Below are 23,251 nucleotides of genomic sequence, written 5' to 3'. Positions count from 1 at the left end.
TGGGCCATTGGCCTGATCCAACATGGCTTCTCTTATGTTCTTATGAAATAGAGTCAAGGACAGTTCGAACAGGGGATTACATAGATTCATGGAGGAGAGGTCTAATAACAGACACTAGACCACATAATTAAAGGGAACTTCCCTGTTCAGACACAGCCAACCTTTGAATCCCACGAGTCCCGGAAGGCAGCATCAAGGGAAGACCTCAGAAGCAGTCACATCATCAGTGATATGATTGCTGTGGATATTGCATCATTCTTCCTCATGGACTTTCCACCGGCTGCTCCAATTCCTGGTTCCTTGGCGCTCCACTCCACCCCCTCGCAAAGGACCCTGAGCTGAGTTGGGCTGTATCAACAGAAGTAGAGTGTCCAGATCATGTGATGTGATGGTATTGCTTTACTCTGCTCTGGTAAGACCTCACCTGGAGTATTGTGTTCGGTTTTAGGCACCACATTTTAAGAAGGATCTAGACAAGCTGGAACGAGTCCAGAGGAGGGCGACAAAGATGGTGAGGGGTCTGGAGACCAAGTCCTGTGAGGAAAGGTTGAAGGAGCTGGGGATGTTTAGCCTGGAGAGGAGGCGGCTGAGAGGTGATAGGATCACCATCTTCAAGGACTTGAAGGGCTGTCATCTGGAGCGGCGTTTCCCAATTGCAGGGTCGGGACCCGGCACTGGGCCACGCAGGGCTCAATGCCAGGCCCCGGGGCCTCCCGTCCCCTGAATCCACGGCGTCATGCCCTCTGCCTTCTTCTCCCTCTCTTCTCCACTGCTGGTAAAGTTCAGGCTTTGTAAAGCTCCCCTGCCGCCCCCTCCCCCAACCACCCCATCAGCGTGGAAAATGGGACTGTACCTGAAACGAGCGCGTGGCTAATCCCTCCCCCACGCTTTCTTCCCATCCAGGAAATGGGAAGGTGCGGTCCCTTCGAAGTGCCGGCTGTCTGCCCCAGCGCTGAATTAGCTCAGCGCCATTTTCCTTGCTGGTCAGGGGGGCCAGGGAACTTTACAAAGCCTGAAATTTACCAGCAGTGGAGAAGGGAGGGAGAAGGAGGTGCTTGCACAGCGAGAGTTAGCAGTTTTAAGAAGAAGAAGATAATATTGGATTTATATCCCGCCCTCCACTCTGAAGTCTCAGAGTGGCTCACAATCTCCTTTACCTTCCTCCCCCACAACAGACATCCTGTGAGCTGGGTGGGGCTGAGAGAGCTCTCACAGAAGCTGCCCTTTCAAGGAGAACTCTGCAAGAGCTATGGCTGACCCAAGGCCATTCCAGCAGGTGCAAGTGGAGGAGTGGGGAATCAAACCCGGTTCTCCCAGATAAGAGTCCGCACACTTAACCATTACACCAAACTGGCTCTTCAGTTAAAGGTGAGTTGCTCCCATCCCGTTTTTTTTGTTTTCCTTTCCTTTTTCTTTCTTCCTTTTGTCCCTCCTTTTTTTCACTCTTTCCCTCCCTTTTCCTTCCTATTTCCAACTCTTTCTCCCTCCCTCCCTCCCTCCCTCCCTCCCTCCCTCCCTTTCTTTCTTTCTTTCTTTCTTTCTTTCTTTCTTTCTTTCTTTCTTTCTTTCTTTCTTTCTTTCTTTCTTTCTTTCTTTCTTTCTTTCTTTCTTTCTTTCTTTTCCCCTGTCTTCCTCTCTCTCTCTTTCTGTCAGTCTTTTCTCTTGTCTGCTTCCTTCCCATTGCAAATCTGAGTAGACCTGGGGGATGCTCTGCCATTTCATGTTTTCCCAGCACTGTGATTTCATTTCTCTCTCTCTCTCTCTCTCTGACTTTTCCCTAGTCTCTCTCCTTCCTTCCTTCCCATTGCAAATCTAAGTAGACTTGGGGGGGGGGGGGGATGCCCTGCCATTTCATGTTTTCTCAGCACTGCCATTTCATGTCTTTATCTTTCTTTCTCTTTAATCAAACTTTTCCCATCTCTCTCTCTCTCTCCCCTTCCTTCCTTGCTATTGCTAATCTGAGTAGACTGGGGTGGGGGATGGGGAGAGAAGCTTGAGGTGCCCTATTTCATGTTTTCCCAGGATGAGAGCATTTTATATTTTTAGTTTTCTGCTGTGTGATCCTTGTGCTTTTTTTTTTACTTTAAAATTGCATTGCAAAATCCCACCATTCTTTTCTTTTCTTTTCTTCCTTCCTTCCTTTTGTCCCTCCTTTATTTCACTTTCTCTCCCTTCCTATTTCCTTTCTCTTCTTTTCCCCTATTTCTTTCCAACTCTTTCCCCCTCCCTCCCTTTCATTCATTCATTCTGTCAGTCAGTCTTTTCCCGTCTTCCTCTCTCTCTCTTTTTCTGTCAGTCTTTTCTCTTGTCTGCTTCCTTCCCATTGCTAATCTGAATAGACCTGGGGGGGATGCCCTGCCATTTCATGTTTTCCCAGCACTGCCATTTCATTTCGCTCTCTCTTTCTGTCAGACTTTTCCTTAGTCTCTCTCCTTCCTTCCTTGCCATTGCTAATCTGAGCAGACCAGGGGGAGGGGGGAGACGCCCTGCCATTTCATGTCTTTCTTTCTTTCTCATCAGACTTTTCCCTGTCTCTCTCTCCCCCCTTCTTTCCTTCCTTGCTATTGCTAATCTGAGTAGACTTGGGGGTGGGGGAGAGAAGCTTGAAATGCCCTGTTTCATGTTTTCCCAGGATGAGAGCATTTTATATTTTTAGTTTTCTGCTGTGTGATTCTTGTGCTGTTCCTTGATTTTTTTACTTTTAAAATTGGATTGCAAAATCCCATCATTATCCTACCTTTCCTAAACAAAATATTGCAAGTTTTAGGCTTGTTTGAACATCATTCCCTGCCTCCTGGCTCCACCCCCAAAGTCTCCTGGCTCCACCCCCAAATTTTAGTGGGCCATGAAGGAGAAGTGTAAAAATAACCGGGCCATGAGGGGAAAAAGTTTGGGAAACCCGGATCTACAGGATGGTGTGGAATTGTTTTCTGTGGTCCCAGAAGGTAGGGTCAGAACCAATGGGTTGAAATTAAATCAAGAGTTTCCGGCTCAATATTAGAAAGAACTTCCTGACCGTTAGAGCGATTCCTCAGTGGAACAGGCTTCCTCGGAAGGTGGTGGGCTCTCCTTCTTTGGAGGTTTTTAAACAGAGGCTAGGTGGCCCTCTGACAGCAATGAGGAAGGATCCTGTGAATTTAGGGGGAGGTGTTTGTGAGTTTCCTGCATTGTGCAGGGGGTTGGATTAGATGACCCTGGAGGTCCCTTCCAGCTCTATGATTCCTCGGGAGGTGATTGGTTCTCCTTCCTTGGAGGTTTTTCAACAGAGGCTAGATGGCCATCTGACAGCAATGAAGATCCAGTGAATTTAGGGGGAGGTGTTTGTGAGTTTCATGCATTGTGCAGGGGGTTGGACTAGATGACCCTTGAGGTCCCTTCCAACTCTATGATTCTACGCATCACTCCATGGTGACAATGGTCAAGCCTCTCCCTTGTAGTTCAAGGCACCTTACAATAATAGTTAAACATAGAATTGCCAGTTGAAACCCAAAATGCAGTATCAAGCTCCATAATTATCTCCCTCACTGCTTTAAGACAGTAGTGCCCAATCTTTTTGGCGCCAGGGACCAGTTTCGTGGAAGGCAATTTTTCAACGGACCGGGGAAAAGGGGATGGTTTCAGGACAATATAATTGTGCACTTAATTTCTATTATTACATCGCAACATATACAATGAAATAATTATACAGCTCACGGCCTGCTTTAAGAGATCCCTGGAATTCAAGACCCCATAAAAGCCCTGGCAAACCAGTAGGCCTTGCAGCCCTTCCTGAGCAGGGCCCCACCCCCACCTCTTCAGGGAGCCCCATCCACAGAGGCAGAGCCAGCATGGAAAAAGCCCAGGGCCTGAAAATAAAAAGAAGACGACTGCAGATTTATACCCCGCCCTTATCTCTGAATCAGAGACTCAGCAGCCTACAATCTCCTTTCCCTTTCTCCCCCACAACAGACACCCTGTGAGGTGGGTGGGGCTGAAAGAGCTCTTACAGCAGCTGCCCTTTCAAGGACAGAGACTCAGAGTGGCTTACAATCTCCTATCTCTCCCCCCCCCACAACAGACACCCTGTGAGGTGGGTGGGGCTGAGAGAGCTCTTAAAGCAGCTGCCCTTTCAAGGACAGAGACTCAGAGTGGCTTACAATCTCCTATATCTTCTCCCCCCATAATAGACACCCTGTGAGGTGGGTGGGGCTGAGAGAGCTCTTACAGCAGCTGCCCTTTCAAGGACAGAGACTCAGAGTGGCTTACAATCTCCTATATCTTCTCCCCCCACAATAGACACCCTGTGAGGTGGGTGGGGCTGAGAGGGCTCTCACAGCAGCTGCCCTTTCAAGGACAACTCCTACAAGAGCTATGGCTGACCCAAGGCTATTCCAGCAGCTGCAGGTGGAGGAGTGGGGAATCAACCCGATCCTCCCAGATAAGAGTCTGCAGACCTGCAATCCAAATTAATTTTATTTATTTATTTACTTCGGATTTACATCCTGCTCTTTCCACTAGTTTAAAAGTTTTATTAGTTTCCAGAATAAGGGAAAATAGGGGAATGGGAATTGGAAAATAAAAAGAAAGAAAACAGTTTAGAAATACACTTATAGTGCAGTCTGAATGAAATTAACTCTTCCCAAAAAAGTAACAACCATTTTTCGTTCATTTTACGCTTATCTTCATAATCTATAAAAAAAATCTTATACCGATTGTAAATCAAGTCTAGAAATGTCTTTCTGAGTACAGAATATTACCTCTCTACATACAGTAGGCATCTTTGGAGACAGAATAAAAATACAAGTTTACACCTAGGGTTGCCAAGTCCAACCCAGAAATATCTGGGGACTTTGGGGGTGGAGCTAGGAGACTTTGGGGTGGAGCTAGGGGGGAGGGGGAAACAGCGCCGGGGAGCGTGGCGAGCCGCCCTGCAGCTGCCGCCTCTTCTCCGCTCACCGTGGCTGCTCCTCCGAGATGGGCTCAGGCTGAGCCCATCTCGGAGGAGCAGCCACGGCGAGCGGAGAAAAGGCGGCAGCGGCGTGGCAGCCTCGCCCGCTCCGCCTCTGGGGTGGAAGCAGAGGGGGGTGTGGAGGCGGGCGGGGGGCATGGCGAGCCGCAAGTCCGGGTCCTAGAAGGGCCCGGATTCGCGGCTCACCATGCTCCTGGCCTGCCTCGCCCTCCCCTGCGCTGCTGCCGCCTCTTGGCTGCTCCTCCAAGATGGGCTCAGCCTGGGCCCATCTTGGCAGAGCAGCTGCAGTGGGTGGGGAGGGGGCGGCAGCCTCGCTGGCTCCAGGATTGGGCGGCTCGGCGCCGTTTCCCCCCCTCCCCCCACTTCCGTTTTTTGAGGGAGCGGGGGAAGAGGGTGGAAATCCTGGGGTCCCCCGCCAGGGCGGGAGGGTTCGGAAGCCTATTTACACCACGATGTCTTACATGTGTAGCCAAACATATAACTTCTCCCAACATTTCCTTGCATCTTCATTCGACTTCCCCTTCGACCAACAGCTGAGATAAATAGTCTGCTTCCGCCGCCTCCAGGATTTTGCTCATCAGTGAGTCTGGAAGGAATTTCCTGAAGTTTCCTAGAGTCTGCACACTTCACCACTACACCAAAGTGGCAGACGGACTGTGTGTGCCAAAATATCAGGGTTTCGGTTATTGTGAGACTGCTTCTGAGCTCTTCTATGATTCTGGGGTGCTGACTCAGCTATCCAAATTTAAAGGGACTGTCTCTTTTGATGCCTGCCTTCTCCAAACCATGCAGCTCCAAGGTGAGTGCACCGTGCCTTCAGAGTTCACTTCCCATGGGGTTGTGCAGCTTGGGAAAGGAAGGGATTTAGAAGGACAGTCCCTTCAGGTGCCTTCCCACCGATTGGAAAAAATGGAGGAAGAGGGCACCTTCTTCTTTAGGTCCCATAGGTTGGACTTCTAGTCCAACTTTTTGTAAACTTGGGGGGGAGGGTGTCTGAGGAAAGGCACAAGCAGTAATGGAACAAATCTGGTACTAATACCTTAAAAACAGCCCCTCCCCCAGAGTGCCAGATACCTCTGGATCAATTCTCTATCGTACCCTATGGGGCCCATTGAACTTACTGAGTTGTTAGGTTAGGGAACATTTGTTTCTTTCAGCTCAAGCTAACCCTACTGCCAGAATGCTTTCAGCTTCAAAGTGGTGAAACTAGAGAAGTAAAATTTCCAGAAATTTTGAAGCTCGGGGAAAAAACCCAGGTTTTTTTTCCGCAGAAAAAAACGGAAATTTTCAGAAAAAATGGAAAAAATGCTACATTAGCACTTCTTTTTTCTTTTCCAGATTGAAAGTCATTCTGTTACTTTAGGAACATAAAATATGACTATGGACAATTTTACTTGGCATGAAATTATCACAACTAGCATATTAAAAATATAGTGTATCCAAACAATTATTGCAAACAGAATTTATGTTTTAAATAATATTTATTTCTAATTGTAATAACTGGAGCGACAATCTCCTGAACTGTTTACTAGTTTATGTGTAACAGACAAAAAAACCCTCCACAAAACAATTTTTAAAAATCTAGAAGTAACAATTCTTCATATTTCCTCTCCACGATATTAAATAAAAATAAAAAACTCATCTCATAAAAAGAAATGAAGAGGGGGGAAGTGTATAGAAGGGAGTGTAGAACTGTTTCTATGAATCCTCAGTGCACAGAAATTAGAATAATCTGATACCATACATATTTTTTTAGACATGATTTGGAAAATATTTGAATATCTTGTCTTAAAATATTTTATTCATCATGTTAAAATAAAACATTCCATAATTAATTAATTTATTTTTTTCAATTTTTCCAATTTTTTGGGAAAAAAACAAAAAGGGCTTTGGGGAAAAAACAGGGAAAAAAATGCTTTTTCCCAAATGTTTCCAGTCTTTTTCCGGGCCTTCCCATCTCTAGGTGAGACCCCCCCCCCAAAAAAAAACAAACCTCACAGCACGCTGAACTAGGGAGGGATCAGGGTTGAGAAATGCCACTCTAAAACTGTTCCTCAGATAGAAATGTTTGTGAAGTAAGGATGCTGGCTGGTCACACTATATTTACACCAGCAGCAGAGAGGCTGTGGATATCTGTTACCCTCAAATGGTCTATTCCTTCACAGGATCTGGGAAAGAAACTGTTTTCACGGGTTTTGAAGGTCAGAATTATATTGGCAGATAACGTGAAGTAGCAAGAGGAGGTAAAAGCGCTCTTTTTTGTGTAACTACGTTCTCAGCCTTTCTGAACCAACAACACCAGGTCCTTTGAAGAACCTCATCAGAACCAGCTATAATAAAGTTCCACCCTTTTATGGATTCTCTGAGGAACAGGAAAGTAAGATTTGTGCCTCAGGCTCTTCCCACATACAGAGCATTGATGAGATTCCTCCCTTGGGTGGACTCTTCGATTCTAGAAGAGAGATCAGCTGATTTTCTGACCTGGAGATCCCATTGCCCATCCTTGTTTTCTTCTCTGTGGGATCTTTTTGGGATTTTGGACATGGCTAATGCTCTTTCCAGTCCGAGCACTTATAACATTTCTTCATGATGGGGGTAAGATTTCTTCTGTAAATTCAGAAGTTAACATCTTTTTAACACTTTTTATGGTCTGTGGTTGTCTTTCAGGTATGAAATAGAAAAGTTCCGTTTACGGGCTAAGCAGTTACATGGATTCTCCTTGTGTGGGTTCCTTGACAAAGCAGAAGAGCATTGCTCTGACTGAATCCCTTTTCAATGCTCCAAACATTAAAATTGTGTCTTTTCTGTGTGGGATATCAGTTCCCATCAAAGAGTATTTCTGCAACAGAATCTCTTTCCACAGTCTGAGAATTCAAAAGGTTTCCCCCCCCCCCCCGTGTGTTTCCTTGATGCAGTTGCAGATTGACACACATACTGAATCTCTTTCAAAACTCAGAGCATTCAGAAGGTTTCTCCCCTGTGTGGGTTCTCTGATATAGTAGTCTGTCCACACATCATTTTGGGCCTGTAAGGGATGCTGATGGGCCAACAGCTCATAACCAAGCTGGGGGGAGGAGTGTTCTCATTCATTAGGAAGGTGTCTTTGTGTCATGAAAGCCTTCCTTGGTGCCATTTAAGAGTCTGGCTGTGGCGAGCTGGAGACAGATACTGAGAATGCAAAAGGTTCTCTGATGCTCCTGAAGATTCTCCCTCTCATTGAATCTCTTTCCACACTCTTAAGTATTCATAATATTTCTTCCGTGTGTGGATTTCTCTTATGCTTTTGAAGACTGTCACTCGAACTAAATCTCTTTCAACCCTCTGAGCTTTCAAAAGGTTTCTCCTGTATGAGTTCTATAATGATGTTGAAGACTGTCATTCCTAGCGAATCTCTTACCACACTTTGAGCATTCATAGGTTTTCTCCCCTATGTGGGTTCTCTGATGGTTTTGAAGATGGCCACTCTGACGGAATCCCCTTCCGCACTCTGAGCATTCATAAGGCTTCTCCCCTGTGTGGGTTCTTTGATGACATTGAAGATTACAGCTAGTATTGAATCTCTTTCCACACTCTGAGCATTCAAAAGCTTTCTCCCCCATGTGGGTTCTCTGATGATGGTGAAGATTGCCAGCCTGACTGAATCTCCTTCCACAGTCTGAGCATGCAAAAGGTTTCTCCCCTGTGTGGGTTCTCTGATGCTGTTGAAGACTGTCATTTCTACTGAATCTCTTTCCACACTCTGCGCATTTAAAAGGTTTCTCCCCTGTGTGGATTCTCTGATGCACTTGAAGACTGAAACTCCTAGTGAATCTGCTTCCACACTCTGAGCATTCAAAAGATTTCTCCCCTGTATGGGTTCTCTGATGCTTTTGAAGATTGTCACAATGACTGTATCTCCTTCCACATTCTGAGCATTCAAAAGGTTTCTCCCCCGTGTGGGTTCTCTGATGCCTTTGAAGAGAGTCATTCTGACTGAATCTCCTTCCACACTCTAAGCATTCAAAAGGTTTCTCCCCTGTGTGGGTTCTCTGGTGCTTTTGAAGATGATCACTCCTAATGAATTTCTTTCCACACTCTGAGCATTCAAAAGGTTTCTCCCCTGTGTAGGTCCTCTGGTGCTTTTGAAGAGAGTCCCTTCTACTGTATCTCCTTCCACACTCTGAGCATTCAAAAGGTTTCTCCCCTGTGTGAGTTCTCTGATGCTGCTGAAGATGGCCACTTCTAGTGAATTTCTTTCCACAATCTGAGCATTCAAAAGATTTCTCCCCTGTGTGGGTTCTCTGATGCTTTTGAAGATTGTCACAATGACTGTATTTCCTTCCACATTCTGAGCATTCAAAAGGTTTCTCCCCCGTGTGGGTTCTCTGATGCCTTTGAAGAGAGTCATTCTGACTGAATCTCCTTCCACACTCTAAGCATTCAAAAGGTTTCTTCCCTGTGTGGGTTCTCTGGTGCTTTTGAAGATGATCACTCCTAATGAATTTCTTTCCACAATCTGAGCATTCAAAAGATTTCTCCTCTGAGTGGTTTCTCTGATGCTTTTGAAGAAGGTCACTCCGACTGAATCTTTTCCCACACTCTGGGCAATGAAAAGGTTTCTCCCCTGTTGTCTTTTTGTGCAGCTGAACAGTGCCACTCTGACTGAATTTATTTTTTGTCTCCAAGTATTCAGAAAGTTTCTTCTCTCTATGTATTGTTTCGTGCACAAGGAGCTGTGATCTATATCTGAAATACTTTCCACCCTGAATAGATTTCCTTGCCTTTATTATCCTGTGCTTTGGAAAATGTGCAGTCCATTTTCTTCTATCATGCTTCTCAACCATGTGAAGGCTTTTTTCCTTCTTTGGTCTGCCTTGATTGCTGACATTATTATTCAAGTCTTCGTTGTTAACTCTATCTGGCATGTCCTGATGAAGTTCCTCACCCTCCTCATTCCTCTGAGCATCCTTTGCTGGAATACGAGAAAGATACTGTTAGCACTTAGGAAGGCTGGTAAGAGTCAATGACATCTATGTGATTACAGGGGAAAAGGACTGGTGGCCCTTTGGCTTTGAGTTTGGCTGATCTTCCACCATTCCCTAATATCTAGTATTTAACGATACCTTCTCCACCTTGAAAGAACCTCAGCTGAGCTCTTGCCCAGAAGAAACTTCTTAGCCTCCAGATTTCAGGCTCCCAGAACATCTCCCTCTCTCCTTACCCACTGGCCTGTAGGGCTGTATAAAACCAAATGTTGCTCAGAAGTGAATCAGGAATCCCCTAATTCAGGGGTGGCCAACGGTAGTTCTCCAGATGTTTTTTTGCCTACAACTCCCATCAGCCCCAGCCAGCATGGCCAATGGCTGGGGCTGATGGGAGTTGTAGGCAAAAAAAAAAAAAAATCTGGAGAGCTACCGTTGGCCACCCCTGCCCTAATTGCCTGTCCTCTTGACATAAAAGTGGTGGATAATCACTCTCAGGCAGCTCATTTGGAAAGGAAATATGCTCTTGGGATCCTCTAGAGTCTAAAAGAACTTTCCAGCCTAAGTTCAAGTCTATTCTCTGTCTCCACCATAGTCTCTCTTAGGTAGGGAGACAAAGACTGAGAAAGTGATAATTGTTACATGGGGAAAGAAACAGATGGAAGGATAAAAAAAAAATTCTGGAAGGATGGCACCACAGTCAAGGTCAAAGCCCAGAATCCGAACCAGTATTAGGCGTATGGATCTGTGAGGTAAAGAACTGTAGCGTTACAGTGTAGGGTTACAGTGTGACTCATGGGTGCTCATAATTTGACTCTTTGCAGCTAAGATCATGGTTTTCCTCAAGGCTAGATCCCAGAATGTGGTCATTGGTTAATTGCAAAAACCTGTATCCAGTTCTGTAAAAAAAAGAGGGTGTGAGAATTAGGAGATTGCTGAGAACTTCTGGAATATTCCATCAAGGAGGACTCTATATTGTGTCATTAGGACCACCTGACCCTAGAGAGGTAGAAACTTTAATACGGGAATAGACGAGAGGGAAGCCTTGCTAAGTTTATGCTGACGGCCTGCCAGTATGCCTTGATGTTTTCTTGGTGCATCAAGAGGAGTACTTCTCTCTAGAGTAACTTTGGCTACAGTTGCAATACTGATGCTGCAACAAGGGGTGCCATTTAGATACTTCACATCTTAGACCAGGGGTCCCCAACCCCTGGGCCATGGAACAGTACTGGTTCGTGGCCTGTTAGCAACAAGGCTGTGAGTTGTATAATTATTTCATTATATATTACCATGTAGTAATAATAATAATATGATATTGGATTTATATCCTGCCCTCCACTGAATCTCAGAGCGGCTCACAATCTCCTTTCCCTTCCTCCCTCACAACAGACAACCTGTGAGGTGGGTGGGGCTGCGAGAGGTCTCCCAGAAGCTGCCCTTTCAAGGACAACTCCCACGAGAGCTCTGGCTGACCCAAGGCCATTCCAGCAGATGCAAGTGGAGGAGTAGGGAAATCAAACCCGGTTCTCCTAGATAAAAGTCTGCACACTTAACCACCACACCAAGCTAATAGAAATAAAGTGCACAATTGTATCATCCCAATACCATTGCCCACCCCCACCCCATTTGTGGGAGAACTGTCTTCCACAAAACCGGTCCCTGGTGACAAAAAGGTTGGGGATCGCTGTCTTAGACAGAACAGTGACCTTTTCTTCTTTGACTCTTGCTGAGCTGCAGAAATTGTGCTGCTTTTTAAAATTGTGCTATTTTTAAATCTTTAATAATCATAGAATCATAGCGTTGGAAGGCAGCTCTAGGGTCAACTAGTCCATCCCCCTGCACAATGCAGGGAACTCACAAACACCTCCCCCTAAATTCACAGGATCCTCATTGCTGTCAGATGGCCACCTAGCCTCTGTTTAAAAACCTCCAAGGAGAGCCCACCACCTCCCGAGAAAGCCTGTTCCACTGAGGAATCACTCTAACGGTCAGGAAGTTCTTCCTAATGTTGAGCCAGAAACTCTTTTGATTTAATTTCAACCCATTGGTTCTGATCCTACCTTCTGGGGCCACAGAAAACAATTCCACCCCATCCTCTATATTACAGCCCTTCAAGTACTTGAAGATGGTGATCTTATCACCTCTCAGCCGCCTCCTCTCCAGGCTAAACATGCCCAGCTCCTTCAACCTTTCCTCATAGGACTTGGTCTCCAGACCCCTCACCATCTTCGTCGCCCTCCTCTGGACCCGTTCTAGCTTGTCTATATCCTTCTTAAAATGTGATGCCCAAATACTCCAGGTGAGGTCATACCAGAACACAGTAAAGCGATACCATCACATCACGTGATCTGGACACTATACTTCTGTGGATACAGCCCAAAATTGCATTTGCCTTTTTAGCCACCGCATCATATATAAAGCTTTATATATATATTTGAAGGGGCCTGCTTTACTTGCGTGCACTCTCCCTAGGTTCCCACCAGACTGGGTGGTGCTCAGGTGCAAAGAGCCCTGACTCAGGGGGACCCAGGTTTTCATCATTTCCAGATCACAGGCAGAGCAGAAGTTTGTAATTCCGTCCGGGGGGGAAGGGTCTGTTGGAAACGGAGAAATGATGATCTGCCCCATCCAGAGTATTTCTGAGGGTCTCTCATCCCCTCCAGGAGAACTTCGCTGGCTTGCGGGGTAGCCACAACACTGGTTTCAGTTGCCCTGGTGCAAGAACACCCACATGAACACATGAAAGCCCTACATGACCGAGGACCTGTTTACCTTAGGGACCATTTCTCCCCACACGTTCCCCAGAGGGTACTTAGACCGGGAACACAGGATCTATTATCAATCCCCACGTCGAGGAAGGCAAGCTCGAAATCCACCAGAGAGATGGCCTTCTCGATTGTTGCCCCCTATTAGTGATACCAGTTGCCAGAGGAAGAAAGGGCCTCACCCAGTTCCGCAAGGCCTACAACAGTATTCCGGCTAGCCTTTAATTGATTTTGAAGTACTGATATAGTAGTAAGGAATGATATCTAATAAATACTGAATGCCATCGGAAACGAAACGACATCAAAGGATATTAACTCCTGATTGTTTTAATGTCTTAATTCAATTATAGAGAGCCAGTTTGGTGTAGTGGTTAAGTGTGCAGACTCTTATCTGGGAGAACCGGGTTTGATTCCCCACTCCTCCACTTGCAGCTGCTGGAATGGCCTTGGGTCAGCCATCGCTCCCGCAGAGTTGTCCTTGAAAGGGCAGCTTCTGTGAGACCCTCTCAGACTCACCCACCTCACAGGGTGTCTGTTGTGGGGGAGAAAGGTAAAGGAGATTGTGAGCCGCTCTGAGACACTTTGGAGTGGAGGGCAGGATATAAATTCAATATCTTCTTCTTCTTCTTAATGTGTTGAAATGTTACTGTGATTTTGTTGGTTGTGAGCCACTCTGAGCCTGCTTCGGCGGGGAGGGTGGGATATAAATCTAATAAACCACGGGTGGCCAGTGGTAGCTCTCCGGATGTTTTTTGCCTACAACTCCCATCGGCCCCAGCAAGCATGGCCAATGGCTGGGGCTGATGGGAGTTGTAGGCAAAAAAACATCTGGAGAGCTACCGTTGGCCACCCCTGTAATAAATCATAAATCATAAAGCTGCCTTAGACTGAACCAGAGCCTTGGTCCACTGAAGTCAGTATCCTCAGTCCAGCAGCAGTTTCCCAGAGTCTCAGCCAGACGTTTCCCAATCACCTACCTGATCCTTTCCCCTGGAGATTCTGGGGGTTGAGCCTGGAACCTTCCTTGGGAGGTGGGGAGCTCTCCTACTTTGGAGGTTTTTAAAAAGAGGAGAGGACTCGCAACAACGACTTTACTTTAAGGGCAGGAAGCTACCGGCTGGATATTAGGAAAAACTTTTCATAGTAAGAGTTATTCTACTGAGAAATCTGCAACCTAGGGAAGAGGTGAGTTCCCCCTCCCTGGCAGTCGGAAAGCAGCAGCTGCACAAACACTCATCATGGATGTTAAATCTAGGCTGATCCTGCAGTGAGTAGGGTGCTGGACTAGATGGCCTCTATGGGACCCTTCTCTCTCTGCGATCCTGTTATTCTAACAGAGGCTTGACGGCTGTCTGACACCAAGGCTGATTCTGTGAACTTAGACCAATCATGAGCAGGAGGGCAAGAAGGACTGCATCAGTGCTTTGTTCTTGTGGACCTTTCTTTCACTCCCAGGAAAACGGTGACAGATGCTTTTTCTAGGCAGGGGTCACTGGGGGTGTGCAGGGGAGATATTTGAACTCCCTGCATTGTGCAGATGTTGGACTAGATGACCCCTAGGAGAGCCAGTTTGGTGTAGTGGTTAAGTGTGCAGACTCTTATCTGGGAGAACCGGGTTTGATTCCCCACTCCTCCACTTGCACCTGCTAGCATGGCCTTGGGTCAGCCATAGTTCTGGCAGAGGTTGTCCTTGAAAGGGCAGCTGGTGGGAAAGCCCTCTCAGCCCCACCCACCTCACAGGGTGTCTGTTGTGGGGGAGGAAGGGAAAGGAGATTGTGAGCCGCTCTGAGACTCTGTCCTTGAAAGGGCAGCTGCTGTGAGAGCCCTCTCAGATCCACCCACCTCACAGGGTGTCTGTTGTGGGAGAGGGAGATAAAGGAGATTGTAGACCCCTCTGAGCCTCTGTCCTCTAAAGGACAGCTGGTGGGAGAGCCCTCTCAGCCCCACCCACCTCACAGGGTGTCTGTTGTGGGGGAGGAAGGTAAAGGAGATTGTGAGCCGCTCTGAGCCTCTGTCCTTGAAAGGGCAGCTGCTGTGAGAGCCCTCTCAGCCCCACCCACCTCACAGGGTGTCTGTTGTGGGGGAAGAAGGGAAAGGAGATTGTAGGCCCCTCTGAGCCTCTGTCCTCTAAAGGGCAGCTGGTGGGAGAGCCCTCTCAGCCCCACCCACCTCACAGAGTGTCTGTTGTGGGGGAGGGAGGGAAAGGAGATTGTAGGCCGCTCTGAGCCTCTGTCCTCTAAAGGGCAGCTGCTGTGAGAGCCCTCTCAGCCCCACCCACCTCACAGGGTGTCTGTTGTGGGGGAGGAAGGGAATGGAGATTGTGAGCCACTCTGAGACTCTTCGGAGTGGAGAGCAGGATATAAATCCAATATCATCTTCTTCTTCCTTTCATCTCCGTGATTCTATAAAGCTTCCTTACACTGAATCAGACCCTTGGTCCATTCAAGTCAGTGTTGTCCACTCAGTTTGGCAGCCGCTCCCCAGGGTCTCAGATAGAGGTTTTTCCCTTCACCTCCTTCCTGATCCTCTTCTCCGGAGATGCTGCCAGGGTTTGAACCTGGGACCTTATGCATGCCGAACAGATGCTCTGCCAAGTGGTGGGAAAGGCCTCAAAATGATGCATTGCTATTCAATATTTGGATGCCTCCTCACAATGCCAGCAAGTTACACCTTTGGCACCCAGGAAAGACCCTTACCCAGAAAGACCACATTCTCATAGTTCTCCAACATGACTTCCCTGAACAGAGCTCTTTGTCCAAGATCCAGCAGGGCCCATTCTGCCTCCGTGAAAAAGATGGACACCTCCTCAAAGGAAAAGGGACCCTGGAAGAAAAAGAAGATTCCCTCCTCTTCAGAAATCACACCAGGCAGAGATCGCGCACTGGAATGGAGTAGTCTGGGACGGTCTGGGACAGTCTGGCAAGTAAGGTTTGGAATGGGTAAATAGAACAGCATTCAGACGATCTCTTGCCTTCTGTGCCTGGCTTGAAGGGTCACAGAAGGCAGACTCCTTGTAGAAACTGCAGGAGCAAAAGCTCCCCTGAGGAAGGAGGAGAGACCCAGGCTGTGCCCCTCCCACGCTCATCTCTCCTACCTGGATTGGAGGTGCAGCCGCTGTTCCCACGCCTCTGAATAGATGAGGGCTGGACAGCATCTCTTCATTGCCTGTTCCTGAGACAAGGGAGGAAGGAAGGGTGTTTGCTTGTTTGTTCCCTGCTTCACACACACCTACTCCAGGGGAGTGGAACCTTGCCCTGTGAACACTGAACAGGGAGGGACGGTGGCTCAGCGGTAGAGCATCTGCTTGGTGAGCAGAAGGTCCCAGGTTCAATCCCCGGCATCTCCAACTAAAAAGGGTCCAGGCAAATTGGTATGAAAAACCTCAGCTTGAGACCCTGGAGAACCACTGCCAGTCTGAGTAGACAGTACTGACTTTGACGGACCGAAGGTCTGATTCAGTAGAAGGCAGCTTCATATGTTCATATTTTCAACACTTTTCACTAATTCTGGGAGAGGCAGAAGAGAAGCACCAGGAACCTCTGAGCCTCAGGAATTATAAACGCTGCCAATGTATTTCGGACTTCTGCGAGGCTTGTGTTTGCTGTGCGGAGAGGGAAAGCGGGGTGGGGAGGAAATGCTACAGCATGAAACATCACTGTCCCATTGGACCAGATGTGACTTGAACACTTCAGGAGGCTCGAGGGTGATATGAATGAGTTTCCAGAGTGTCTCCAGGCATGCTAAATTCACAACCAGGGTTTTCAGCCAGACGTAACTTCAACATGTTATCGCATCTGTCCCGAGCTCCCCCCCCCCCCCGCCAAACCACCTGCGAGTGCTGGGCCCCATAGCCCCCTTCCCTACTCCACCCCCTGAAATCCCCAGATGACCCTTCAAGCACAGATACAGAAGCCAAATGTCTCCATGGTTACGGGCCCATAGGTGCCTGTTTTCACAGCTCCGCTGCCCCAGAAGGTGGGGGCTCCCTTGATTCACCAGGCTGAAGAGCTCTGCCAAAGTTTGTCTCCCCCCTCCCCCCGCTTAAGGCGATTTGAGGCTTTTTATAGAAGGAAGGTGAGATGTGGATTTTTTTTAGTTAATGGGAGAAATCCACCTCCAGGAAAAGGTCTGTTTCATACATTTAACTTTTCTTACATTGCAAGACTCTGATTATCGCCGCCCCCCAACAAACCCCGCTCACAGGACGGAGCAAAACTGGTGCCTCACAGGGTTGCCAACCTCCAGGTGGGGTGAGAATTACAACCCACCTCCAGCGGACAGAGTTCAGTTCCCCTGGGGAAAAATGGCTGGGAAGGAGAATCATAGAATCCAGGGTCATCTAGTCCAACCCCCTGCGCAATGCAGGAAACTCACAAACACTTCCCCCTAAATTCACAGGATTTTCATTGCTGTCAGATGGCCATCTAGCCTTTGTTTAAAAACCTCCAAGGAAGGAGAGCCCACCACCTCCCGAGGAAGCCTGTTCCACTGAGGAATCGCTCTAACAGTCAGGAAGTTCTTCCTAATGTTGAGCCGGAAACTCTTTTCATGTAATTTCAGTCCATTGGTTCTGGTCCTACCTTCCGGGGCCACAGAAAATAATTCCACACCATCCTCTATAGGACAGCCCTTCAATTACTTGAAGATGGTGATCCTATCACCTCTCAGCCACCTCCTCTCCAGGCTAAACATCCCCAGCTCCTTCAACCTTTCCTCACAGGACTTGGTCTCCAGACCCCTCACCATCTTCGCCGCACTCCTCTGGACCCGTTCCAGCTTGTCTATATCCTTCTTAAAATGTGGTGCCCAAGACTGCACACAATACTCCAGATGAGGTCTTACCAGAGCAGAGTAAAGCGATACCATCACATCACGTGATCTGGACACTATACTTCTGTGGATACAGCCCAAAATTCCATTTGCTTTTTTAGGACTCTTTGGCCTTCTTCCTATCTGAAGTCCCCCCCCCCCCCCCAAAAATAAACTGTCCAGGAATTTGCCATCCAGGAGACGGGAACTCAAGGACAGCCCTGGCTTGGCATGATCCAGGCATTCCTGCCTTCCAAGATCTCAATGGATATTTCCCCCCCTATAATATAGTGGGTTTGATGCATGAGGATGTTAGTTGCAGTTGATTACAACTCTTTATTAGTGATTAAAGGTAAAGGTAGCAGGCACCGGTCGTTTCCGACTCTGGGGCGACGTCGCATCACATTTCATGGCAGACTTTTTTATGGGGTGGTTTGCCATTGCCTTCCCCAGTCATCTACTCTCCCTCCACCCCCAGCAAGCTGGGGACTCGTTTGACCAACTTTGGAAGGGTGGAAGGCTGAGCCAACCTTGGGCCAGCTACCTGAACCCAGCTTCCGCTGGGATCGAACTCCGGTTGTGAGCAGAACTTGGGACTGCACTACTGCAGCTTTACCACGCTACGCCACAGGTAATTAAAAAGTGACTAAAAAGATAAAGGTAGTCCCCTGTGCAAGCACCAGTCGTTTCCGACTCTGGGGTGACGTTGCTTTCACAACGTTTTCACAGCAGACTTTTTACAGGGTGGTTTGCCATTGCCTTCCCCAGTCATCTATGCTTTCCCCCCCAGCAAGCTGGGTACTCATTTTACCGACTTCAGAAGGCTGAGTCAACCTGGAGCTGGCTACCTGAACCCAGCTTCCGCCAGGATCGAACTCGGGTTGTGAGCAGAGGGCTCCGACTGCAGTACTGCAGCTTTACCACTCTGCGCCACGGATTACAGCATGGTAACAGGCAGACTAAGAAGACTACTGAATCGGGCTGATGGAGCCAACTATATACAGTCCGAAGTTCCCACGCTAGGACGCCATTGGGCAGTGGCGGACTGGCCAGGGTGTCAGCTTGCCTGATGGCAAGTGGGCTCCCTTAAACAATATGTTCAAAATGTTAATGGCCTTTTAGTAGCTTGAAAATATAACAGAAGTTCCACTATAATAGAACATAAGAGAAGCCATGTTGGATCAGGCCAATGGCCCATCCAGTCCAACACTCTGTGTCACATAAGAACATAAGAGAAGCCCTGTTGGATCAGGCCAATGGCCCATCCAGTCCAACACTCTGTGTCACATAAGAACATAAGAGAAGCCCTGTTGGATCAGGCCAATGGCCCATCCAGTCCAACACTCTGTGTCACATAAGAACATAAGAGAAGCCCTGTTAGATCAGGCCAGTGGCCCATCCAGTCCAACACTCTGTGTCATATAAGAACATAAGAGAAGCCATGTTAGATCAGGCCAGTGGCCCATCCAGTCCAACACTCTGTGTCACACAGTGGCCAAAAAACCCCAAGTGACATCAAGAGGTCCACCAGTGGGTCCAGGACACTAGAAGCCCTCCTACTGTCCCACCCGCACCCAAGCACCAAGAATACAGAGCATCACTGCCCCAGAGATTTCCATAAGAACATAAGAGAAGCAATGTTGGATCAGGCCAATGGCCTATCCAGTCCAACACTCTGTGTCACACCGTGGCCAAAAAAACCCAGGTGCCATCAGGAAGTCCACCAGTGGGGGCAGGACACCAGAAGTCCTCCCACTGTTGACCCCCCCTCCCCAAGAACCAATAATACAGAGCATCACTGCCCCAGACACAAGAACCTAAGAGAAGCCATGTTGGATCAGGCCAATGGCTCATCCAGTCCAACACTCTGTGTCACACAGTGGCCAAAACAACTCAGGTGCCATCAGGAGGTCCACCAGTGAGGCCAGGACACTAGAAACCCTCCCACCGTGCCCCCCAGCACCAAGAATACAGAGCATCACTGCCCCAGACATAAGAACATAAGAGAAGCCATGCTGGATCAGGCCAATGGCCCATCCAGTCCAACACTCTGTGGCACACAGTGGCCAAAAAAAAAAACCAAGTGCCATCAAGAGGTCCACCAGTGGGGCTCGAAGTCCTTCCACTGTGCCTCCCCCAAGCACAAGAATACAGAACATCACTTGCCCCAAACAGAGAGTTCCAGCAATAAGCTGTGTCTAATAGCCACTGATAGACCTCTGCTCCAGATGTTTCTCCAATCCCCTCTTGAAGCTGGCTATGCTGGCAGCCGCCACACCTCCTGTGGCAGTGAATTCCACATGTTCATCACCCTTTGGGTGAAGAAGGACTTCCTTCTTTATCTCCTGGCAACCAATATTTTTAGATCCAGTCCGCCACTACCATTGGGTCATTTGAACCAGCAGGGGGCCAGTGATTGGCCCAGGGAAACAGGGATTTGGATTTTGCTTCCCATTGTCTTCCCAAACCCCAAGATCAGTCCTGAAGACTCCAATGAGCCAAGTAGGAACTCCCAATACATGCAGGGTAAAGTCACACATACACAATACGCACTCTCCTCCAGACACACACTTACTTCCAAGTAAACCTCCCTAGGATTAGTCTGCTGCAAGGCCCTTCCTTCCTTCCTTCCTTCCTTCCTTCCTTCCTTCCTTCCTTCCTTCCTTCCTTCCTTCCTCCCTCCTGCTGCTCTGCAGCCCACCGAAAGCAAACCCCCTCCCCTGGAAAAGCCTCTTTTCTGACCCCCCCCTCACTCGGCCTTTCTAGCAAGCAGCTCTGCGGTTTTAACCCTTTCCCTGCTGCAGAGGAAGGGGGGAAAGTGTGCCATAGGGGTATAGAGCCTTGGCTCTCCAGATGTTTTTTTGGCCTACAACTCCCATCAGCCCCAGCCATTGGCCATGCTGGCTGAGGTTGATGGGAGTTGTAGGCAAAAAAACCATGTGGAGAGCCAACGTTCTCTACCCCTGTGTCCAGGAAGAGATTCAGCTGCGCTGCTTCAGCTATTCCAGGGGTGCCGAACTCACTTGGAAGGGTGGAAGGCTGTCAAAAATGAGACCTGGTCATGTGCATACCTATTTAAGATTAGATCCTGTTGGTCTGAAGCAGTTGAACAAAGTAGGAGTCAAGTCGCACCTTTTAGACCAACCAAGTTTCATTCAGAACGTAAGCTTTCGTGTGCTAAAAACACACTTCTTTGGAGGAGGGGAGTCAGGTATTGTGGGCTGAAACACATGCAGTTTGTTGGTTAAGAGCGCAAAACTGGCTGGCGAAACAGTGTGGCTTGGCCATTTGGTCTGGATAGCCATAAAAGGCAATAAGGTTTCCTGCCAATTAGTGTTTCTACAAATTTAGATGAGTTATTGTCCACTCAGACTGACAGCAGCTCTCCAGGGTCTCAAGCTGAGGTTTTCCCCACCTACTTGCCTTGACCCTTTTTAGTGGGAGATGCCGGGGATTGAACCTGGGACCTTCAGCTTACCAAGCAGATGCTCTACCACTGAGCCACAGCTCCATTCATGGCTCTCCAGGGTCTCAAGCTGAGGTTTTTCCCGCCTACTTGCCTCAGCCCTTTCTAGTGGGAGATGCTGGGGATTGAACCTGGGACCTTCTGCTTACCAAGCAGATGCTCTACCCCTGAGCCACAGCCCCAATCATGGTTCTCCAGGGTCTCAAGCTGAGGTTTTTCACACCTACTTGCTTGGACCCTTTTTAGTGGGAGATGCTGGGGATTGAACCTGGGACCTTCAGCTTATCAAGCAGATGCTCTACCCCTGAGCCACAGCCCCAATCATGGTTCTCCAGGGTCTCAAGCTGAGGTTTTTCCCGCCTACTTGCCTGGACCCTTTTTAGTGGGAGATGCTGGGGATTGAACCTGGGACTTTCAGCTTACCAAGCAGATGCTCTACCACTGAGTCACAGCCCCATTCATGGCTCTCCAGGGTCTCAAGCTGAGGTTTTTCCCGCCTACTTGCCTCGACCCTTTTTAGTGGGAGATGCTGGGGATTGAACCTGGGACCTTCAGTTTATCAAGCAGATGCTCTACCACTGAGCCACAGCCCCATTCATGGCTTTCCAGGGTCTCAAGCTGAGGTTTTTCACACCTACTTGCTTGGACCCTTTTTAGTTGGAGATGCCTGGGATTGAACCTGGGACTTTCTGCTTACCAAGCAGATGCTCTACCCCTGAGCCGCAGCCCCATTCATGGCTATCCAGGGTCTCAAGCTGAGGTTTTTCCCGCCTACTTGCCTGGACGCTTTTTAGTGGGAGATGCCGGGGGTTGAACCTGGGACCTTCTGCTTACCAAGCAGATGCTCTACCACTGAGCCGCCGTCCCTCCCCAATTCAATTCCCCTGGGAGAAAATGGCTGGGAGGGATGCAGGGAGGATTCTTTGGCCTTCTTCCCATCTGAATGCACCCCCCTCCCCAAAAAGTCCAAGAATTTGCAATCCAGGAGACGGAAACTCAAAGACTGCCTTGGCTTGGCATGATCTCCGCCTCCCTCCCAAGGTCTAAAAAGTTTATCCTCTCCCCCCACCCAAGACTTACTTACAAGTAAATTTTCCCAGGATCAGGCTGCTGCAAAGCTTTTCCCTCCTGCTGCTACTTCTCTGCACGCCCTCCCAGTCCTCCTTAACCCTGCAAATGCAAACCCCTCTCCCAGGAAAAGCCCCTTTCCTCTTCTCCGCCCACCCTTTGCTCAGCCTCTCTAGCAAGCAGCTCGGCGGTTTTAACCCTTTCTTTGCTGCAGAGGAAGGGGAGGGGGAAGAATGTGTCCCGTTGTCTGCAGGATCCATTGCGTCAGCCATTCCACATGCTGCTCCGTGAGGCCGCTCAGGAGTAGCTGTGCACAAGGTTGCGCACCCAGAGGATCCAGTCCTGTCCAGACATCTAAAAAAAAAAAAAGGACAATCAACAAGCAAAGGAGATTCGGGGTAATTATATAGCTAGCGAATGAAAGAAAACCCCCAGCGTAACAGAAGACTTGAATACTTAATACTCTAAAGGAGGGATGGCCAAACTGGGGCTCTTTCACACATATTGTGTGGCTCCTGAAGCCCCCACCACCCTATTGGCCAGCTTGGAGAAGGCATTTGTCTCTTTAAATCACTTCTCCAAACTGAGCCAGGCATCAGGTTGGAGAAGGTGTTTAAAGTTAAAGTTGCTTTCTTTTCACCTCTCCCCTCCATCTCTTTGCTTGCCTCCCTGCCTTCCTTCCCGTCTTGCAGCTCTCAAACGCCCTGCATCGATTTGCGTGCCTCCCTGCCTTCCTTCCCGTCTTGCAGCTCTCAAACGCCCTCCATCGATTTGCATGCCTCCCTGCCTTCCCGTCTTGCAGCTCTCAAACGCCCTGCATCGATTTGCGTGCCTTCCTTCCTGTCTTGCATCTCTCAAACATCTGTGGCTCTTATGTTAAGCAAGTCTGGCCACCCCAGCTCTAAAGTAATTGACCTCTGTAATTAAGAACAATATGTAAAGTAACAAAGCCCCCTCTTAACAAAGCAGGAGTCCAGTGGCACCTTTAAGACCAACAACGTTTAAAGGTGCAGTTTGACTCCTGCTTTGTTCAAGTGCTTCAGGCCAACGTGACTCGAATCTATAACAAGGAAAACTCTACAAACAAGAAAGTAATGCAACAAGCAGTGTGACACAGTGCAGTAGCACAAATGCAGGTTGCTCTTAACTAAGGAATGCCAAAAGTGTGGCTCAGCCAACAGTATTCTTCTCTGGCCACTTCAGACTCCACCACCTTAAAGAAGCAGAATTGTCC

General features: G+C 48.3%; 2 protein-coding genes across 3 annotated transcripts in view; one reads left to right on the top strand and one right to left on the bottom strand.

Moving 5' to 3' along the window:
• LOC132572129 (zinc finger protein OZF-like) overlaps positions 1-23,251 on the top strand; it is a 1,123,325-nt gene that overhangs the window by 47,115 nt on the left and 1,052,959 nt on the right. The gene's annotated exons all lie outside the window — the stretch shown is intronic.
• LOC132572118 (gastrula zinc finger protein XlCGF57.1-like) lies at positions 6,728-22,182 on the bottom strand. Of its 2 annotated transcripts, none has more exons than XM_060238920.1 (4): positions 22,030-22,182; positions 15,769-15,845; positions 15,371-15,590; positions 6,728-9,899 (listed from the first exon to the last, which is right to left on the bottom strand). In XM_060238920.1, the coding sequence occupies exons 2-4, from the start codon at positions 15,826-15,828 to the stop codon at positions 8,278-8,280; spliced, it is 1,902 nt and encodes a 633-aa protein (XP_060094903.1). In that variant the 5' UTR covers positions 15,829-15,845; positions 22,030-22,182; the 3' UTR covers positions 6,728-8,277. The 2 variants fall into 2 exon arrangements, with proteins under 2 accessions (XP_060094903.1, XP_060094904.1); XM_060238921.1 differs by having other exon boundaries at positions 15,371-15,497.

This window comes from Heteronotia binoei, chromosome 5 (genome assembly GCF_032191835.1).
Source record: "Heteronotia binoei isolate CCM8104 ecotype False Entrance Well chromosome 5, APGP_CSIRO_Hbin_v1, whole genome shotgun sequence".
NCBI classification, from domain to species: domain Eukaryota; kingdom Metazoa; phylum Chordata; class Lepidosauria; order Squamata; family Gekkonidae; genus Heteronotia; species Heteronotia binoei.
Note: the sequence above shows the minus strand (reverse complement) of the source record. Positions and strands in the feature narration are given on the sequence as shown.

Bases quoted from the DNA above. Each gene is read 5' to 3' on its own strand.
- LOC132572118 (XM_060238920.1), bottom strand. From the start codon at position 15,828: ATGCTGTCCAGCCCTCATCTATTCAGAGGCGTGGGAACAGCGGCTGCA. The intron at 15,591-15,768 runs GTAGGAGAGATG...CTTACTTGCCAG, and splicing joins CGGCTGCACCTCCAATCCAG to ACTGTCCCAGACCGTCCCAG. The intron at 9,900-15,370 runs GTAAGGGTCTTT...CTCGTATTCCAG, and splicing joins TGAGAATGTGGTCTTTCTGG to CAAAGGATGCTCAGAGGAAT.